Source organism: Hesperophylax consimilis, chromosome 7 (genome assembly GCF_061612785.1).
Source record: "Hesperophylax consimilis isolate HC1 chromosome 7, BYU_Hcon_1.0, whole genome shotgun sequence".
In the NCBI taxonomy this organism is placed as follows: Eukaryota; Metazoa; Arthropoda; class Insecta; order Trichoptera; family Limnephilidae; genus Hesperophylax; species Hesperophylax consimilis.
The window spans coordinates 15278664-15294148 of record NC_142842.1 but is presented as its reverse complement, the minus strand read 5'-3'; the positions used below and the strand labels follow the sequence as shown (position 1 = coordinate 15294148).

The following is a 15485-nucleotide window of genomic DNA, read 5'->3' as shown; positions in this document are numbered from 1 at the left end:
TACGGAAATTATACTTCATTTCAACATAATTTCTACAAGAAACAACGATTTATGTTGGGATAGATGGTGTAAAAGATGCAATATATTTCCATATTTAGTCAAAGTTACAAATTAACTTTGGTAAATAGTACCTACCTAAGTTACATAGAGTAAATGGTAATAACACCAACATAAAAAATTAGAATGTTAAAGTTAAAAATTTCTCAAATGCAGATAGTTTCCTTTTTTTAATAATTAAGGTGAAATAAAAGATTTTATTTTTAAAAATTTCGTATTAAGCGTGGGCAGCGATCCCGAATAATTACCTTAACTTTAAATGATCTCTTTGCTTCCATTTTGGACTATTTTGTATGGAGTGACACTTGCATGAGTTTCGTTTCAATCTAAATATGCATAAATTACTTAATTAACCTAAACTTAGAGCCTAATAATCTATGTTATGCATGTAAGTAACTGTTTCTTGTAGTAATTGTTGAAACAAAGTGTAATTTACATAATCCGTGCCTAAAAGTGCGGCAGTTAGGGAAATAATAACCAAAGTATTTATTAAAAGGAGTAAATTTGGTGATTTTGATATTTACCATCAGAGCAAACAACTTCAGCCCTTTTCATGTGATCCTTGTGGGGCGGATCGGGCCCCAATGCCGGCCAGTGAGGGACACATTTATCTTTCTTCTCCTCTTTGTCGGTCTCGATCTTCGAAGGGGCCCCATTCCATTTGTGTAGACTTTCCAATGACGTTACCGAACGAAGGTTTTTCGCCCAAGCAACTTTTACCTCATCGGCCCTCTTGAAGCGCTTTGAAAGAAAACAAATTTTGAAAAGACATATTAATAACCGTTAAAACAAAGGTAGTTTGACAATGAAAATTGGCGCTCACTTTTATTTGACGTAGTCTAAAATATTCCGATTTCACCCGCTTTTTCCACTCCACTGTAACTTTAGATTTCGACATGACTTGTAAATATGAGGTTGATTTAACTTATCAATTCTTAGTTTCTACATGAGTGAGCCAGCACACAGTTAGCCTGAAGAACCGTCACGACCACAATCACAAAATGAAATAAATGCGAATAACGATAATCAAACAAAAGGCCCGAAACGAATGCGAATGCCGCTCTGCGTACCCCGCCAACTACCGCGTTAATTTTGACAGATGTTTTGTTTATGGTTCATGTAAACCGTCCGTTTGCTACAAACTTCATGAGCTCCAACTTCATGCGTAGTAAAGTGTTCTGAGTCATCATCGGCAATAGTGACGATTTCTACCACAGGTAGAAGGGAAATATTTTATGGTTTATAATATAACACTGAAGATGTTTTTCTTTTTTTATTTCTCTGGATACGCTTGGTATAGTACTTTTAATTTCTGGTTTTAGTTTCTTTCGTATTAAACATGTTTTCTAAATAAATTTCATTAACTACGTAAGTATCAAAATTAGACACAAAAGGTTTCTTAGAAATAGGTCAGTTTTCTAATTTTTCAACGTAATATTTATGAACCATTATTTATATTATATTTTTGATGTGAATAAATAATAATAGGTTTAATATGAAAGACCTAGTGAAAAATATTTATTTCCCCAAATCGAACTGAACAAATTCTGTACCATAGACAATACCAAAATAAGTAAAATAAAATCGTGCCATCGATTCCTCCAGTTTTCAGTTTTGTGTCTGCTGTTCTCCGGCCATTTTACAAATTTTGTGGAACAACTGATTCAAGTAAGATTTATGTAAGTGAATTTGTCATATTTCGGGAGCAATTTGTTTCGTTTTACTGGTATTATTTGCAAATGTTTCGTTTTTTCTTGCCAAAATAAGTGTTTTCCTAAGTCCATACACATTTCTTGTTACGTAATTAATATTTTGAGATGTATGGCTGTCAGCTATAATGTTGGATTAAATTATCATCAGCATTGGGATATTCGACACGATGAAAAATAAAGATATAATTGTTACACCGCAAAGTGCTCTTCCTTGTAGGTGTCACCATTCCTACAAACAAGAACTACTGCAGGTTTATCCGACTCCCACCTGCAAAGGCTATGTCCAGATATGACGGAGAAGATACGGCTTGGGATGGGGGCCCTCCCGGAGCCGAGTCAGACCCTGTCCCCCGGCTCTGGAGCTCCGCCGCTCCTCCCAGCAAAGGAGTAGTGCAGATGGCTTATTCTTCCTGTTTGCAGCAGACTGGCCCCCCTAACACTCCATTTGGTTTTGCCAGAGATGACTTTCTGTACACAACATCTGCCGATGTTCCTGGCCAACTGACAAAGCCCTTGGATAAGAAAGAAACCAGTTCTTTCCCAAGGTCAAGACGGTCTCCACTCCATTCACATAGTCGCCACGATAAGAACAGGTCTTACAGAAAACACAGCAAAAGCAGGTCTAGATCTCCTAAGAGACGCTTCAAGAAATCAAGAAGTCGCTCTCTGTCAAAGGAAAGATCATCGAGGAGATTTAACAAACCTTCTCATTCATTCAATGAAAGCAAATCTAGCAACAACTATCGTAAGCAAAGGAAAATTAGTTCATCAAGCTCAAGCAGCTCTGATGGATCCAAATCACCCAGTCAGCCCGTGCTGAAAGAAAAGATTTATAAACACAAGGAAGATCTACCTGCCAAAACTTACGGCAGGACGAAAGATAACGAAAACGAAAAGATGAAGTCTAAGAAGCCCTCAAGACATTCTAGGTCGCCTTCGCCAGGAAGTAGTAGCTCCAAGTCCAGCAGTTTATCAGAACGACATTACAATCATCCCATAGCGGGTCAAAGTCTCACCAATACTTCTACATTATTTCAAAGACCAAAGAATTCTTCACCAGAACCCTCCGGAGCTGACGGCTACCATAAAGGACAGGGGAAGTCTAAGAGGCCACAAAACTTTAGATCGGATTATAAAAATTCTCGAAGAGGCAATTTTTCTGGACATTCTAATCATTCTCCACAGACTACAGAAGGGCATTTGAATTATCCGTCGATTTCACAACACCCAGCCCCTCCTGCTGCCACACCTTTCAGGAATGATGGAAGTTTTCTGGAAATGTTTAAAAAATTACAAGAAACACAGAAGGCCGTACTTGAAACTGCGTCTACCACCGAACTGGAACTGCCAGAGCTAAAGAAACCGGCTCTGCCGATGGTGGGGAAGCGCAGGGGAGGAAGAGTACTAAAGACCGGGATGGTCAAGAAGGCTAAGAGCATCGAGGAACAAACTGTAGACAACACCCCGACTGACGCATGGTCACTGTACTTGAAAGAAGTCAAGAAATACAAAGATTCATCTTGCGACGAAGAATGCAAGATGCGTCCCCTCTTCAAATAATAATAACACACTAGATTAACATACATGTAATAATAAGCTTTAAGTTAATGACACCAATTTTTTCTATGGTAATTTATATTTGTGTTAAAATTGTTAATGCAATTATGTGCTCGGTGGTGCCTTTCATATTAAGAAATAGATTTTCTTTTGTCCACAGCAACATGGTTTTGCCACCGAAGGAACTCAATACTGAAAAAGATTTCTGGACAGCTCCGTTTGATCCTCGCTTCCCGAACCAGAACCAAACCAGGTAACCATCATTATTTTTTTCCAGTGACGCCATATTGTCAAACAAAATGCATGATTTTTTTGAATAACCAAAATTATTTAATATGTAAATTCTGATTTTGACAATTTAATATTCCACAACATTGTGAACATTATTATATTATTTATACATGGTTAAAGTACATATTATGTATGTCCATACAATATCTTAATAATTTCGCTTGGGATGAGAGCGATTCTTAATCTAACTAATGAATGCATTATACAAGTAATATTTAATAAAATAGGTCAAAACAGCTGTCAAACTAATGAAAGCTAGAAAATATACTGGTTATGATAGCCTGAGCATTGAACATGTTAGAAATGCCGGTGAAAAAATAACACCCTTCTAGCAACGTCATTTACAGTGGCAATAATAATAAATTATGTGCAACAAAACAACTGGTCTTATTCTTAATTTATTTGAAATGTACTGCGAAACAGCAGAGCTGCGAGTAGTAACATCTGTTGTCTCTAATACAGGGTTTTCCAATAAGAGGTGTTATTTTGATATTCAATCGTAAAAGATCAATGGTTTCGTTGCATGTGTGGCACGTAGCGCCGTCTTGTTGAAAGTAAACGTTGTCCAGATCAATACCATCCAATTCTGACCATAAAAAATCATTAATCATCTCTCGATAGCGCAATCCAGTCACCGTAACTGTTGCTCCAGCCTCGTTTTCGAAAAAGTAAGGTCCAATGACTCCGCCGGACCATAAACCGCACCAAACAGTCAACGTTGAGGATAGAGAGGCTTTTCAACAATAACTCTTGGGTTTTCCGAGCCCCAGATGCGACAATTTTGCTTGTTGACGAAGCCACCGAGGTGGAAATGGGTCTCATCACTCAAGATGATTTGCATTTGATTCACTCAAGTGAATTTTAATAATTTCAATGCGTTGTTGAAGTGTGTATCGTTCCATTTTTATTAATGGCGTAGTTTCTACTTGTCAAATGTCAAAAATGACAGCTTCAAAAGTAACATCTACCGAAATAGCGGGCTATTCAAAATTACACCCCTTATTGGAAAACCCTGTAGAAGCTTTCATTCACAAGTCCACACGATTCGCTGGGTCAATTTAAAGAATGTCCCCTTTGGCATCTTCTGTCTCTCTGCGCGCCATAGAATAAACGAGATGCCACTATGTCTTTCGTCGAAGTAAAAATTAGGTACTGAAGAAAGCTTGGGGACACTTAGGTCATGGCTGTGAGGGAGACAGCATGATGAATATTATATGTTTTAAAGAGATAATGACATAAATATTCGTTGGTTTTTCATTTTACACGCTTGTCGTGTGTGGAACATTGGTTGTTTTTCAATTGCTTCGAACCCAGTATCTTTGGATACTGCGAACGGGCATTTCAAACTCTTATTTTATTTACTTTAATGTTGTGAACAACTACATTGAAACGTTATCTCTTAAAAATAATAATTCGCCATAAGTACATGGATTGTGTAGTTATTTCCAATTAACTATATTAATATAATATGTATTTGATATAGATCAGGGGTTCCCAACCTTTTTGTACTCTAGAGCAGTGCTCCGCAACCGGTGTGCCGTGGCACACTGGTGTGCCGTTAGCCGGATACAGGTGTGCCGCGGTGAAATTCAATGTATTTGACATTTTACAATATTTTATAATATTGTCTATTTTTCATTGTCTGCAGATACTGTTAAAAGACGTATTCTCAATATATTATTAGAAACACTGATTGGAATACTGTTAGTGGCAGCAATTCAGATCAACGAAACAACCGATATTAAAAATAAAGCACAGTTGATAGCTATTGTATTTTTCGTATTAGGACTTTATTAAAGTACATTATTTATTTTGTAAGGAGGTTCCAGAGCGAACTACCGGTGAAGAATTTTTTCAAGTAACGGATGATTTATTATTTTTTTTTGGTAAACTAATGTTTTTAGATAAGATTTTTTATGCATAGCACAAAGGGTAACAATTATTTTTATAAGCAATAATTATTAGCCTGAAACACTTATAATATAAAATAAAATAAAAAATAAAATAATTTTTTTTTGGTTTTAGGCATTTGTAAATAGATATAAAATAAAAAGTTGGTTGTTTTCAGGTGAAAAAATGTAATAAGCGGTAATTGTTGAATGAAACACTAGTATATATTGAATTATTTCGCGGATAAGAGATAAGCCGCCATAGCTCAGTGGTCAGAGCTGTCGACCGGAAATCGAAAGGACACGGGTTCACGTCCCGTTGGCGTCATGTATCTTTTATCAGGAGATTTTTCAATGTGGATGAGTGTTTCAGGCTAATAATTATTGCTTGTAAAAATAATTGTTAACTGATGATTTTTTCAAAATATATAATATTAAATGGAGCAATTGCATTGCTGTTTGCACGGATGGCGCTGCGGCAATGATGGGTAGTTAAAAGGGTTTTGTCTCTTGTGTAAAATACAAAAAATCCAACGTTACAATTTACACACTGCTGCATACATCGAGAAGCATTGATGGTCAAAAATTTCTGCTCTTTTAATTCTATCTCTTTCACTCGTGTCTGTTATTTTATTTCTATCTCCTTCACTCATTGTTTTATTTTCTTCTATAAATATGTGTCTGTATGAAAATAACTTTAGTTGATATATTAAGCCCTGACGAAGCTTGAGCTAAGCGAAACCTGGTTGGCTGTTAATATTAATTCATAATAAAAGTGGTGTTTTACAAAGTGTATTTTTTTCATTTAATAAATAAAAATAATTCACATTTTTAATTAATGTTTATGAAAAAATTATTTGAATGTCGAATAGTGGCGGGCGCATATGAATCGCGGGCATCATGGCACCCGCGGGCACGGGTTGGAAACCCCTGATATAGATAATAATGTATGGGCATTTTTCACAATATCAAATAAAGATTAGTCACATATTTTTTTCAAATGACCTACTGCACCTGGATCCCTAGAGCAGCCTCTGCTTATTCACACCAAGGAACTTCTCACATACAATTATAGTACCTTTAGTAAAATCCAGACAAGAATATATATCCATTTCTTCCAACTGTAGGTCGATATCTCTTGCCACAATAATATCCAGAATGTTTGAAGGAGTTATACAAATACACATACAAGGCAAACAATTTACGTTGGACAGTCAATTTTGTTTTATCTAAACTGACAACAGATATGGCAATATTCAGCTTGAAACATAGTATCGAATTTTATAAGGCAAGAAAAACAATGGTGTATGCTTGTTTTTTAGACTTAAGTAAAGCCTTCAATCGGGTATCTCATACACTGCTTTGTAAAAACTAAAACATAGAATTGTTCCCGCTTCAATAATTAACATTCTGGCATCAACAAGAGAACAATGTTATCTGGAAAAATAAAATGTCAACACTGGTGAATATTCTATGGAAGGTCTCGTTATTTTGATTTGATCTCGTGATTTAAATATTTTTATTTTCTGTTTTGACTTTTGATTCACATATCTACATACCCACTCGCTTGCCCCGGACCACAATACTTGACTTGGGCGGGAAACTCTTAAGGCGATGCACTACGTCGTGTAATATTTTAAATCAGATAAGGTTGAAATTCCCGCTCAACACCATTTGCCTGTTTTGATTTATGCAAGAAAAAAACATGGCCAAAAAGTGCCTTTTATTTTATTTTGTGGATGTTCAGGCATAAATATTCAATTTTTTTCCGATAATTTTATAAATAACTTAATTTGTCACATTATACAGTAAAATCATAACCGAAAATGGGTTCGTAAGTAGAAGATTTTGAACTTTAAAGCAGTTTTCATAGGCCGTATACATTATTTTTTTCTGGGCTTATAAAAAGACTTATCTTAAAAATACTCGATTATTTCAAAGGCTAAGATGTATTCTACTCGCAGTATGTAATTAAAGCATCTGAAACATTTCTAGGCAACCAAATTTTCAAACCAAAAACACATGATTTTGCATTACTACGTATGGCATCGCCTTAAGTCCACTTTTTGGACTTGCAATATCGCTCAGAAACCAATGAGTTCCCCTTCTATTTAGTTTTTAGCATTTTATGTATTACAGCTTTTGAAACAAAACTTATTTCTCCTTGTAATCACTGAATTGGACTATATTTTACTAAAGATTTTAGAGTGATAACCCTGATATTTGTCAAGTTGTTTAAGTGTCAAAGTTTAGTAACGTTTTATTTTTTATTTAAAATGTGCATTTTGTATTTACCTTTGTAAAAATCCCACTAAAAATGAGCTTTATACTGTCAGTTTGCAATATGCCAGTTTTTTTTACCTGCATAGGTTTGAAAGACTGCAACTTTTAACATTTCACGAAGACTAACTGTTTTTTGGTATCAATCAAAAGGAAAGAAGAGCAATAAATCTACAATAAAATAAGATAAAAAATGGTATTCATATCTCGCATGGAGTAAAAATAAAAAACTTTTTATGAATTTAAAAGATTTAAAAAAAAAACGATTATCATAAAAATATGGATGTCTGTTTGTTTATATGTGAAAGACAAATATTATCTTTATACAACTTACATAGAAAATAATAGGTACATAGGTAAATTCTTTGTAATGCCTTCATGTGTCGCACTGCCTCTGTTTTTTTGGGGGCAATTCTGACCGGTTTTTTGCAAGCGAGTGGTTAAGTATCATTATCTTTTTCCGTTGAAGAATTCATTAAGTTATGTTCTGTAAGTTTGTAGTGAATGAGAATATTAAAGTACATAATATTACCAAATTTAATTTTTATCACTCCATAAATTACCACCTCCAGGTTGCAGAAATTTGTTCTCTATTTCACAAGACCAAGTTCAAATCAACTGTGGCACTAGGCAGAGAGTTTTCGGACTCGAATATAATTTTTATTTGTTTTTACTTTATTTTGGCTTAAGCTGTGATCACACCTAATCTATTCTATGATCTATTTCATAGAATCTATGGAGAGAACAGAGTGGAAGATACCCTAAGATCGCCCTGGTGTAAGACCACCATTCAGAATTGAAACGTTGTTTGAAATTTAGCCGTGTTTGTGACCAGATCTTAATAGCTAGGTACTCACCCACCTTCCTCTTCTCCATCTCCTTCCCCTTCCCACTACCTTCAGCCGCACAACATACCCCAATTGGGGATGTCATAGTTTCACTAGCTCCATACGATTGTGAGCAGTTGAGACTCTTGTGCGGTATTCACATAAAAATAAAAAGAATACTTTTGAATCGACTTAAACTTTTGTTTTATAAATTGACAATAGGTTCTCATACAGTAGATCAGGTGGGAACGCAGCATTAGATCCGGGAACATAGACAAGATTAAAGATGTCCCCCCATTCAGTGAAAAAATTAAGAGCATTCAGCCTTATTTTTACTACTGGAATGTGGGCATTTTTTTTGTTCTTCGAATAGGCCATGCACATTATTGCCCCATCAAGCGTTTGTTCTATTTTCAGGATATTCTGTTTCGAGCTTTTCCTTGCGACTGAAACTGATTTGTCTTTTTGTTTTTGCAGGTATTGCTACCAGAGTTACCTGGACTTCCACAGATGCCAGAAGGTGAAGGGAAAGGACTATGAACCCTGCCAGTGGTTCAGCCGGGTGTACAACTCCATGTGCCCCGACAACTGGACCGAGAAGTGGGACGAGCAGCGTGCCAATGGAAACTTCCCCGGCAGGATTTAAACTGGAAACCAAAATAATAATTGTTAGTTCGCTGTTACTTATACCATCGCTATGGTAAAATATGTTTGCAAATTAATTTATTTTATTTTCCTGTGATGAGAACTTCTTCGGGACGGCATGTTAATAGACTTGTAAATTGAAAAAATTAATAAATAATATAAAATTCATTGTGTGTAATTTACTAAATCTAACTACGAAATATTAAGAAACAAAAAATGTTTCACTTTTAGTAGGTTTTTGGCAATTTGGGCCCATAAAGGGCACTGGGTAATGTTTTTTAATCAATGTTCTCAATGCATCTCACTCGCAATCTTAGGGTCTGTCCAACTTCAGAATGTCAAGACTGGAAAAACCCATTGATGTATTAAAATAAATAAACCATGTCAGGAATTTTGATTTTGCAGCCTCCCGAAAACTCAATTTTATGGATTATATCCCTAGAAAATATAACAATAGTCAAAAACCAATGAGTTGCTTATTCATTGGATACTGGATAATGATTTTTGTGTCATTTGGTGGGAAGAAATACAATAGTTAAACACGAAATATATCAAAACATTTCATGAAACACTCATACTTACAATAAATAACTAGAATTCTTATGTTGCAAGTGAAAAAGCGATATTTTTGTATAGTGAATTGAAACGCTTTGCATTCGATTTCTTTGTCTTACGGCAATATACGCTTGATGGCATGGGTGGCACATCTACACTGTCCTGTCAAACCGGGAGAATAGTCAGCGTCGGGTCCGGAATGGCCGCTCAGGGCCCGAGTAATTGCAGTACTTATCTAATATATTTAAAGCGCCCTAGAGATAATTTTGTCAAGAAAATTTCATTATACAAATAATCCAATTATTTACAAGGTACATATTATAATAAATTACTTGAAACAAAACACGTCATCAAAATAATATTGTTGTAATGCACGACTGTACTTTATGTATTTGTATGAAATAAATATCACAAGTTTAGTGCTAGATAGGCCCGGTATATCAGTTGCTTTTAAGCTCGGCTTGGTTGGAATGTGGAACTTAGCACATAATCCGTATATATGCCTTAAGCCTAGATATCACGGAATGTAGGCATTTCTATTCCAAACCAATCTGTTTATATTATTATCTATGGTTATTATCAAACTTCAAATATCGGCGCCTGTGTATCAACGGCTGCTTCAGAGGTTATAACTCCAATCCAAATTTGAAACCGAAGAAAAGACACGGTAATGGTTTTTTGTGACATCTAAACAGCACCTAGCCATCTACCAATAAAAAACTCTTGTGGCTGAGTCTCATTGGCTCAGCTAATGGTTTGATCCAGGGGGGTATAACTCCGATCGAAAATTGGAACCGTGAATATTGTTGCCCATAACTATATCCACCAATGAAAAACTGAAAATCTATGGAATAAACTTTCAGAGTTTTCATTGGTGAATTGTAAAATAAGTAGGCTCCGAATGAGAATTGTACTGTCTATATATTGGCAAATATATGGTTTTTTAGGATCAATTTATTTCGTACAAAAAGCCCGAAGATATCGATCTAGTGAGTGGTTTATTTGTGGTTTGATCTCCTGCTCTCTCTACCATTAAGACCCGTGTTACAGTATTTTTTACATAAATTTAGGAGAAAAAAAATATTTGTGTATACAGGTGCAGCAAAACAGACGGTGCAGTTTTGAAGGGCTATTAAAAAAAAAACGGCGCAACTTACAGAAATGGGGTCTGTTTATTTTATTGTATTCGGTACATCATGCCGTTTTATGCCTTAAAAACTTAAGGATTTCGAAGTACACGGCTGTTTATGATAACAAAGCTTAGCATGCAGTAAACTTTATTCACAATATTCTCAGTGTATTATTCATCGAAATGAAGTTGGGTTGCAAAAAGTACGCCTAGGTCTCTTATTCAATAAACGCGTTCAAGTGTATATATAGTACAATAGTTTCCAATAAAATAATTGTGTACGACAGCATTGTGATTTTTAGTAAAGCTTATTTGTTTACATTTGTTGTAACTTTGAAAACATTGAAAAAGCCATACTAAATCTCTTTGGATGAGCAGACAATCACCTAAATTCTTAACAATGGCAAAGATTAAAATATCCAAGTACATTCGAGGATCCCACCACTTACCCGCCCCGGTATAGGTAACTTATGGTTACCCCTTCAGGGCTCTTGCAAGGACGCTAATTTTTTTGTTAAGAACGACTCTACATTTAATAAGAACGAAGCTAAACCTCGAATGTCCCCGCATACGTTTTTAGGGAAGCAGTCTGCGAGTGCTTACTGTCTACAATGTTAGTTTGTTAGTAGAGTACTTGCCTCTGTTTCTATGTTAGTAGAAGGGGAAAAAAAATAAATACAAAAATAAAAACAACTGGTGTAGACTGTTTGTCTACATAGTATGTGCATAGTAATTTAGATAACACAAAAGTACAAACGAAAAACATCTGGTGCTGGTCCGGAGAGGAATAATCCACATTCTTTTCGGCGGTCCCGAGGCGAGTCAGTTGGTGATTGGGTTGATCGGTTACGAAGTCAGGGGACCGCTCCCCTTAGCCGATTTCTCGGTGGTGCCCTGAAGAAAGTGTAACTGGGAGATGGGGGAGTGGATACCCGAAGGCCCTAGGGAGAGATGCGTCGAGTCGTCGGAGGCGGGGAGGAAGATTCCCTAAGGTCGACCGACCATCCCTCAAACCTGCTACTGTCCTCGGGGGAGGCGCGGTAGGTTTGTGGATATCCAGTTTCCGGGATCTGTCCTTTGGCCGTATGAGGGGACGAGGTTTATCCACCCCCTTGTGGGGAAAATGGACATTGACAGAACATTGATGTTCAGTTTCATCCCGGACTCGTGTTGCCCCTAAAGGTTTCTTCTATATGGGTGTATAACCTGAATAACAAAATATAAGAAAAGAAAGCAGAAGAGAAATGTGAGGAAACTATAAAGAAAATTATGAAGCAAAAATAAAACAAAAGTATGAAAGAACGGAGAATTGGTAGAAGCTACAATTTCCATAGCAAAAAAAAAAAAATATATATATATATATATATACATATATATATTATTTGTCATTCCAAGGTATCCACAAAGATGGGAGCTGCTGCTGCTGGGTCTGGTGTTTATCATCTGAGCTGGGTGAAGAACAATTATCATCAAAATCTGGCGAGGGTGTAAAAGAGTATACAAATCATGGTCAAGGAAGTCAGGAGCAAGTACACCAGGTTATGATTGATTTTACTCTAGTCAGCGACTCTCAAAGCTGGCCATCTCTCAACCCATGACTTAACATACTTCCTCAGACATTCGAAATTTGTCTTGTTCGAAACGAGATCGGCGTTCCAAACCGGTCTCGTGATTACATCTAGGCCTCTCAGTAATTCATCCCTCGCATTCGTCATTATCTCGCAGTGCCACAGAATGTGCTCGGCGGTTTGGTCCGTATTGCCACAGGCGCAGTTGGGATGGGGTGACAGGGAGAGTCTGTGAAGTCTCCCCCTGAATTCCCCATGTCCGGACAATAGTTGAACCATATAGCGGTCTGGTTTGATGAAAGCCCCTTCCATTCTGAGTTTAATTGATGGGAAGAAGGAAAAGGTCCATCTTCCCATATTCGACCTATCCCACCGAGATTGCCACTCTTTGAGTGACAGCTCTCGCATTTGTTTAAGTCGACTGGGTAGGGTCCCGGCACCGCCTGGTGTAATAATTACACCGAGGTGGTTGGCCGGGAGGCCCCTAGTCAGCTTTTTCTTTGTAAGCACTTCCCTAATCTCTAGATCAATTGGCAGGACACCTGCCAACACTGGAAGTGCGTCCGAAGCGACTGTTCTATAGGCTCCAGAAAGTGCCAACAAGGGAGTTCGCTGGCCCCTCTTGAGAGCCTTATCAGGGCATTATCCAGACGATGTTCCCAGACGCAGGCGGCATAAGTGACTTGCGCCACAAAAACCCCCCTGTATAGGAGACGGATCGCTGGTGTCCTCAATCCCCATTCCGTAGTGGAGATTCTCCTCAGCTTCAGAAAAAGGGCCTGGGCCTCAGTGAGACTTTCTTAACGTGGGCTAAGAAGGAGGACGATCGATCTAGAGTAACTCCAAGATATTTTACTGTCTCTACGAACTTGATTTTGGAGTCTCCCATTTTGATGATTGGGTTTCTCTCTCTGCTGAGAAAACCTTTCATCAGGAGACCCATGGTTTTTTGGGGAGCGAAGTTCAGTCTATTTCTCTCTCCCCATTGGAGGATCATGTTTAAACCTTCACCTGCCTTTCGTTCAAGCTCTCTCCTACTGTTCCCCGCAACCAAGAAAAACTTGTCATCAGCGTAGTCGACCGTGATGCATCCCGCAGGCAAGGGTAACCTGGAGGAGTCATCAAACTTTATGTTCCAGAATTCAGGGGCCAGAACTGATCCCTGTGGGCAACCCATGTCCACCTCACGTTCGATGACAAAGTCCCCAAAGGTGAGGATTATGGTTCTATTATTGAAAAAGTCTGAGCAAATTTTAAAAAGCCACGGAGGGCAGCTTCTACTTTTGAGTTTGTTGAGCATCATCGGCCACCACGCATGATCGAAGGCACCTGTGATATCAAGAAAGATCCCCACGACATACTTCTCAGGTCGAACCTTCACCCATTCAAGCGCATGCATAAGGGCATGCTCTGTAGATTTACCGGGAACAAAACCGAACTGACACGGGGTGGGAGGGGTGAGTGTTCGGCGCAGGCGTTCTCTGTACAATATCCAAGTACAGGAGAAACAAACAGTGCACGGAACATTTAGGTATTGATAAAAAATATAAATAACAGCGGACCCAGGATTAATCCCTGTGGCACGCGCCAGGCCAGAGGTAACTGGATCCCACACAGAAGTATGTCCTCGTAATGATACAGTTTGCTGTTGTTTTGTTAAGCACGATACAAACCAATGTAATAAGTTTCCCCTTATTCTGTTGTCTATAATTTTTTTTATAAGAATAAGTTGGTCAAATCCTTTTTTGAAATATCCTCTATTTGGTGGGCTCAATCCATGCTGCTAAATAAGAAATTTGAATACATAAGTACTCCCTTACTGTATAATATATACATGTACGATAAGCATGTAACTATTCCCCCTCATGTAAAATGAGTTCGCAGATGATATAGCTTTCTTCTTACCATCCAAAAATATCCCACCCGCTGTCAAATATCTTAATGAAGCCATGGATGCCCTTTGCACATGGTTCACTATAGATGGTCTTGAACTTTCAGTCCAGAAGAGTCAGTGTGTCACCTTCTCAAACAGTCATATAAATCAGCCTGTTCAAATTTTATTTAAAATCATTCATAAAATGGTACCTGGCGTTTGGTGGGGTGCTCACAATACTTGCATTAAGTTGCTTTACAATGCTCTTACTCAAAAACATCTTGACTATGCCTGCCCTTAGTACTGCATCAAAAAATGTACTCAGTAAATTAGACAAAATTCAATCTAAATCTTTGCGAATAATAACTTAACTTGAGCGATGTAATTGTCACCCATCAATTTCCTTCAAGTAGAATGTTCTGATCCTCCTCTTTATTTAAGGCGTCAAGTTTGTTCTTAAATTTTTAAATTCTAAGGACGGGTTGTTTCGGAGAATTTGAACAATTCTTCAAATGTCAAAGTTAATTTTCAAGTTCTGTTACTATTTTAATTCTGACAAGCAACTAACCCATAATGATATAATAACAAAACTTGAATAGGACTTTCACAGAACCCGAAAATGAACGTTGAAATTTAAACTTAACGTTATCAGGTTATCCCCAGAGTCTCATTGTTCAATGACTCATCACATTTACGTACTACAATCAGAGTTCGAACTAAAACTCTTCCTGCCATTTGTAAATATTTTCATTCTCTCTCAGATCTTCAAATTATCCAAAATGATCTTCTTCCCTTATAAAAATTAAAATATAGTCACGTCACCCTATCCGCAACAATTTTAGAAGGGATCCGCAACCTTAAAAGTCATACCAATCTCCCGTCCTGTGCAGTCAAACATATTTTCAATGAAATTATCTCATCTAAATGGCCCAACTCTCTTTTATTTACTAATGACTCCAAATCTCCAGACCCTCTGTGAGTCATAATAATTCTAATAACAGAATTCATTTCAAACCAAATTTCAATATTTCGAGTGCATTGCAATAATTGAATCTCTCCAATATATTTCAAACATAAGTGGGTAAGGGAATGATTATTTTTT

The 15485-nt window shown here is 37.2% G+C and overlaps 2 protein-coding genes across 10 annotated transcripts in view; one reads left to right on the top strand and one right to left on the bottom strand.

Annotated features, from left to right (window-relative positions):
* E(z) (histone-lysine N-methyltransferase E(z)) overlaps positions 1-1159 on the bottom strand; it is a 29770-nt gene extending 28611 nt beyond the window's left edge. For all 6 annotated transcript variants that reach the window (XM_089633249.1, XM_089633250.1, XM_089633251.1 and 3 more), the window contains exons 1-2: positions 881-1159; positions 582-798 (exon numbers count right to left, since the gene is read on the bottom strand). In XM_089633249.1, coding sequence (XP_089489375.1) covers positions 582-798; positions 881-955 — 292 coding nt within the window. In that variant the 5' untranslated portion in view covers positions 956-1159. The remainder of the gene's footprint in view (positions 1-581; positions 799-880) is intronic.
* A 437-nt stretch (positions 1160-1596) lies between these two features.
* Positions 1597-9426, top strand: COX6B (Cytochrome c oxidase subunit 6B). 4 transcript variants are annotated; one of them, XM_089633745.1, is made up of 3 exons: positions 1597-1736; positions 3487-3579; positions 9091-9426. In XM_089633745.1, the coding sequence occupies exons 2-3, from the start codon at positions 3491-3493 to the stop codon at positions 9257-9259; spliced, it is 258 nt and encodes an 85-aa protein (XP_089489871.1). In that variant the 5' UTR covers positions 1597-1736; positions 3487-3490; the 3' UTR covers positions 9260-9426. The 4 variants fall into 4 exon arrangements, 3 of the variants coding, with proteins under 3 accessions (XP_089489871.1, XP_089489872.1, XP_089489873.1); XM_089633746.1 differs by having other exon boundaries at positions 1648-1725; XM_089633747.1 differs by lacking the exon at positions 1597-1736 and adding an exon at positions 3279-3397.
* The last annotated feature ends 6059 nt before the right edge of the window (positions 9427-15485 follow it).

Excerpts from the sequence above, each read along its gene's own strand:
- COX6B (XM_089633745.1), top strand. The coding sequence starts at position 3,491 with ATGGTTTTGCCACCGAAGGAACTCAATACTGAAAAAGATTTCTGGACA. Across the intron at positions 3,580-9,090 it reads CCGAACCAGAACCAAACCAG|GTATTGCTACCAGAGTTACC; the intron begins GTAACCATCATT and ends TTGTTTTTGCAG.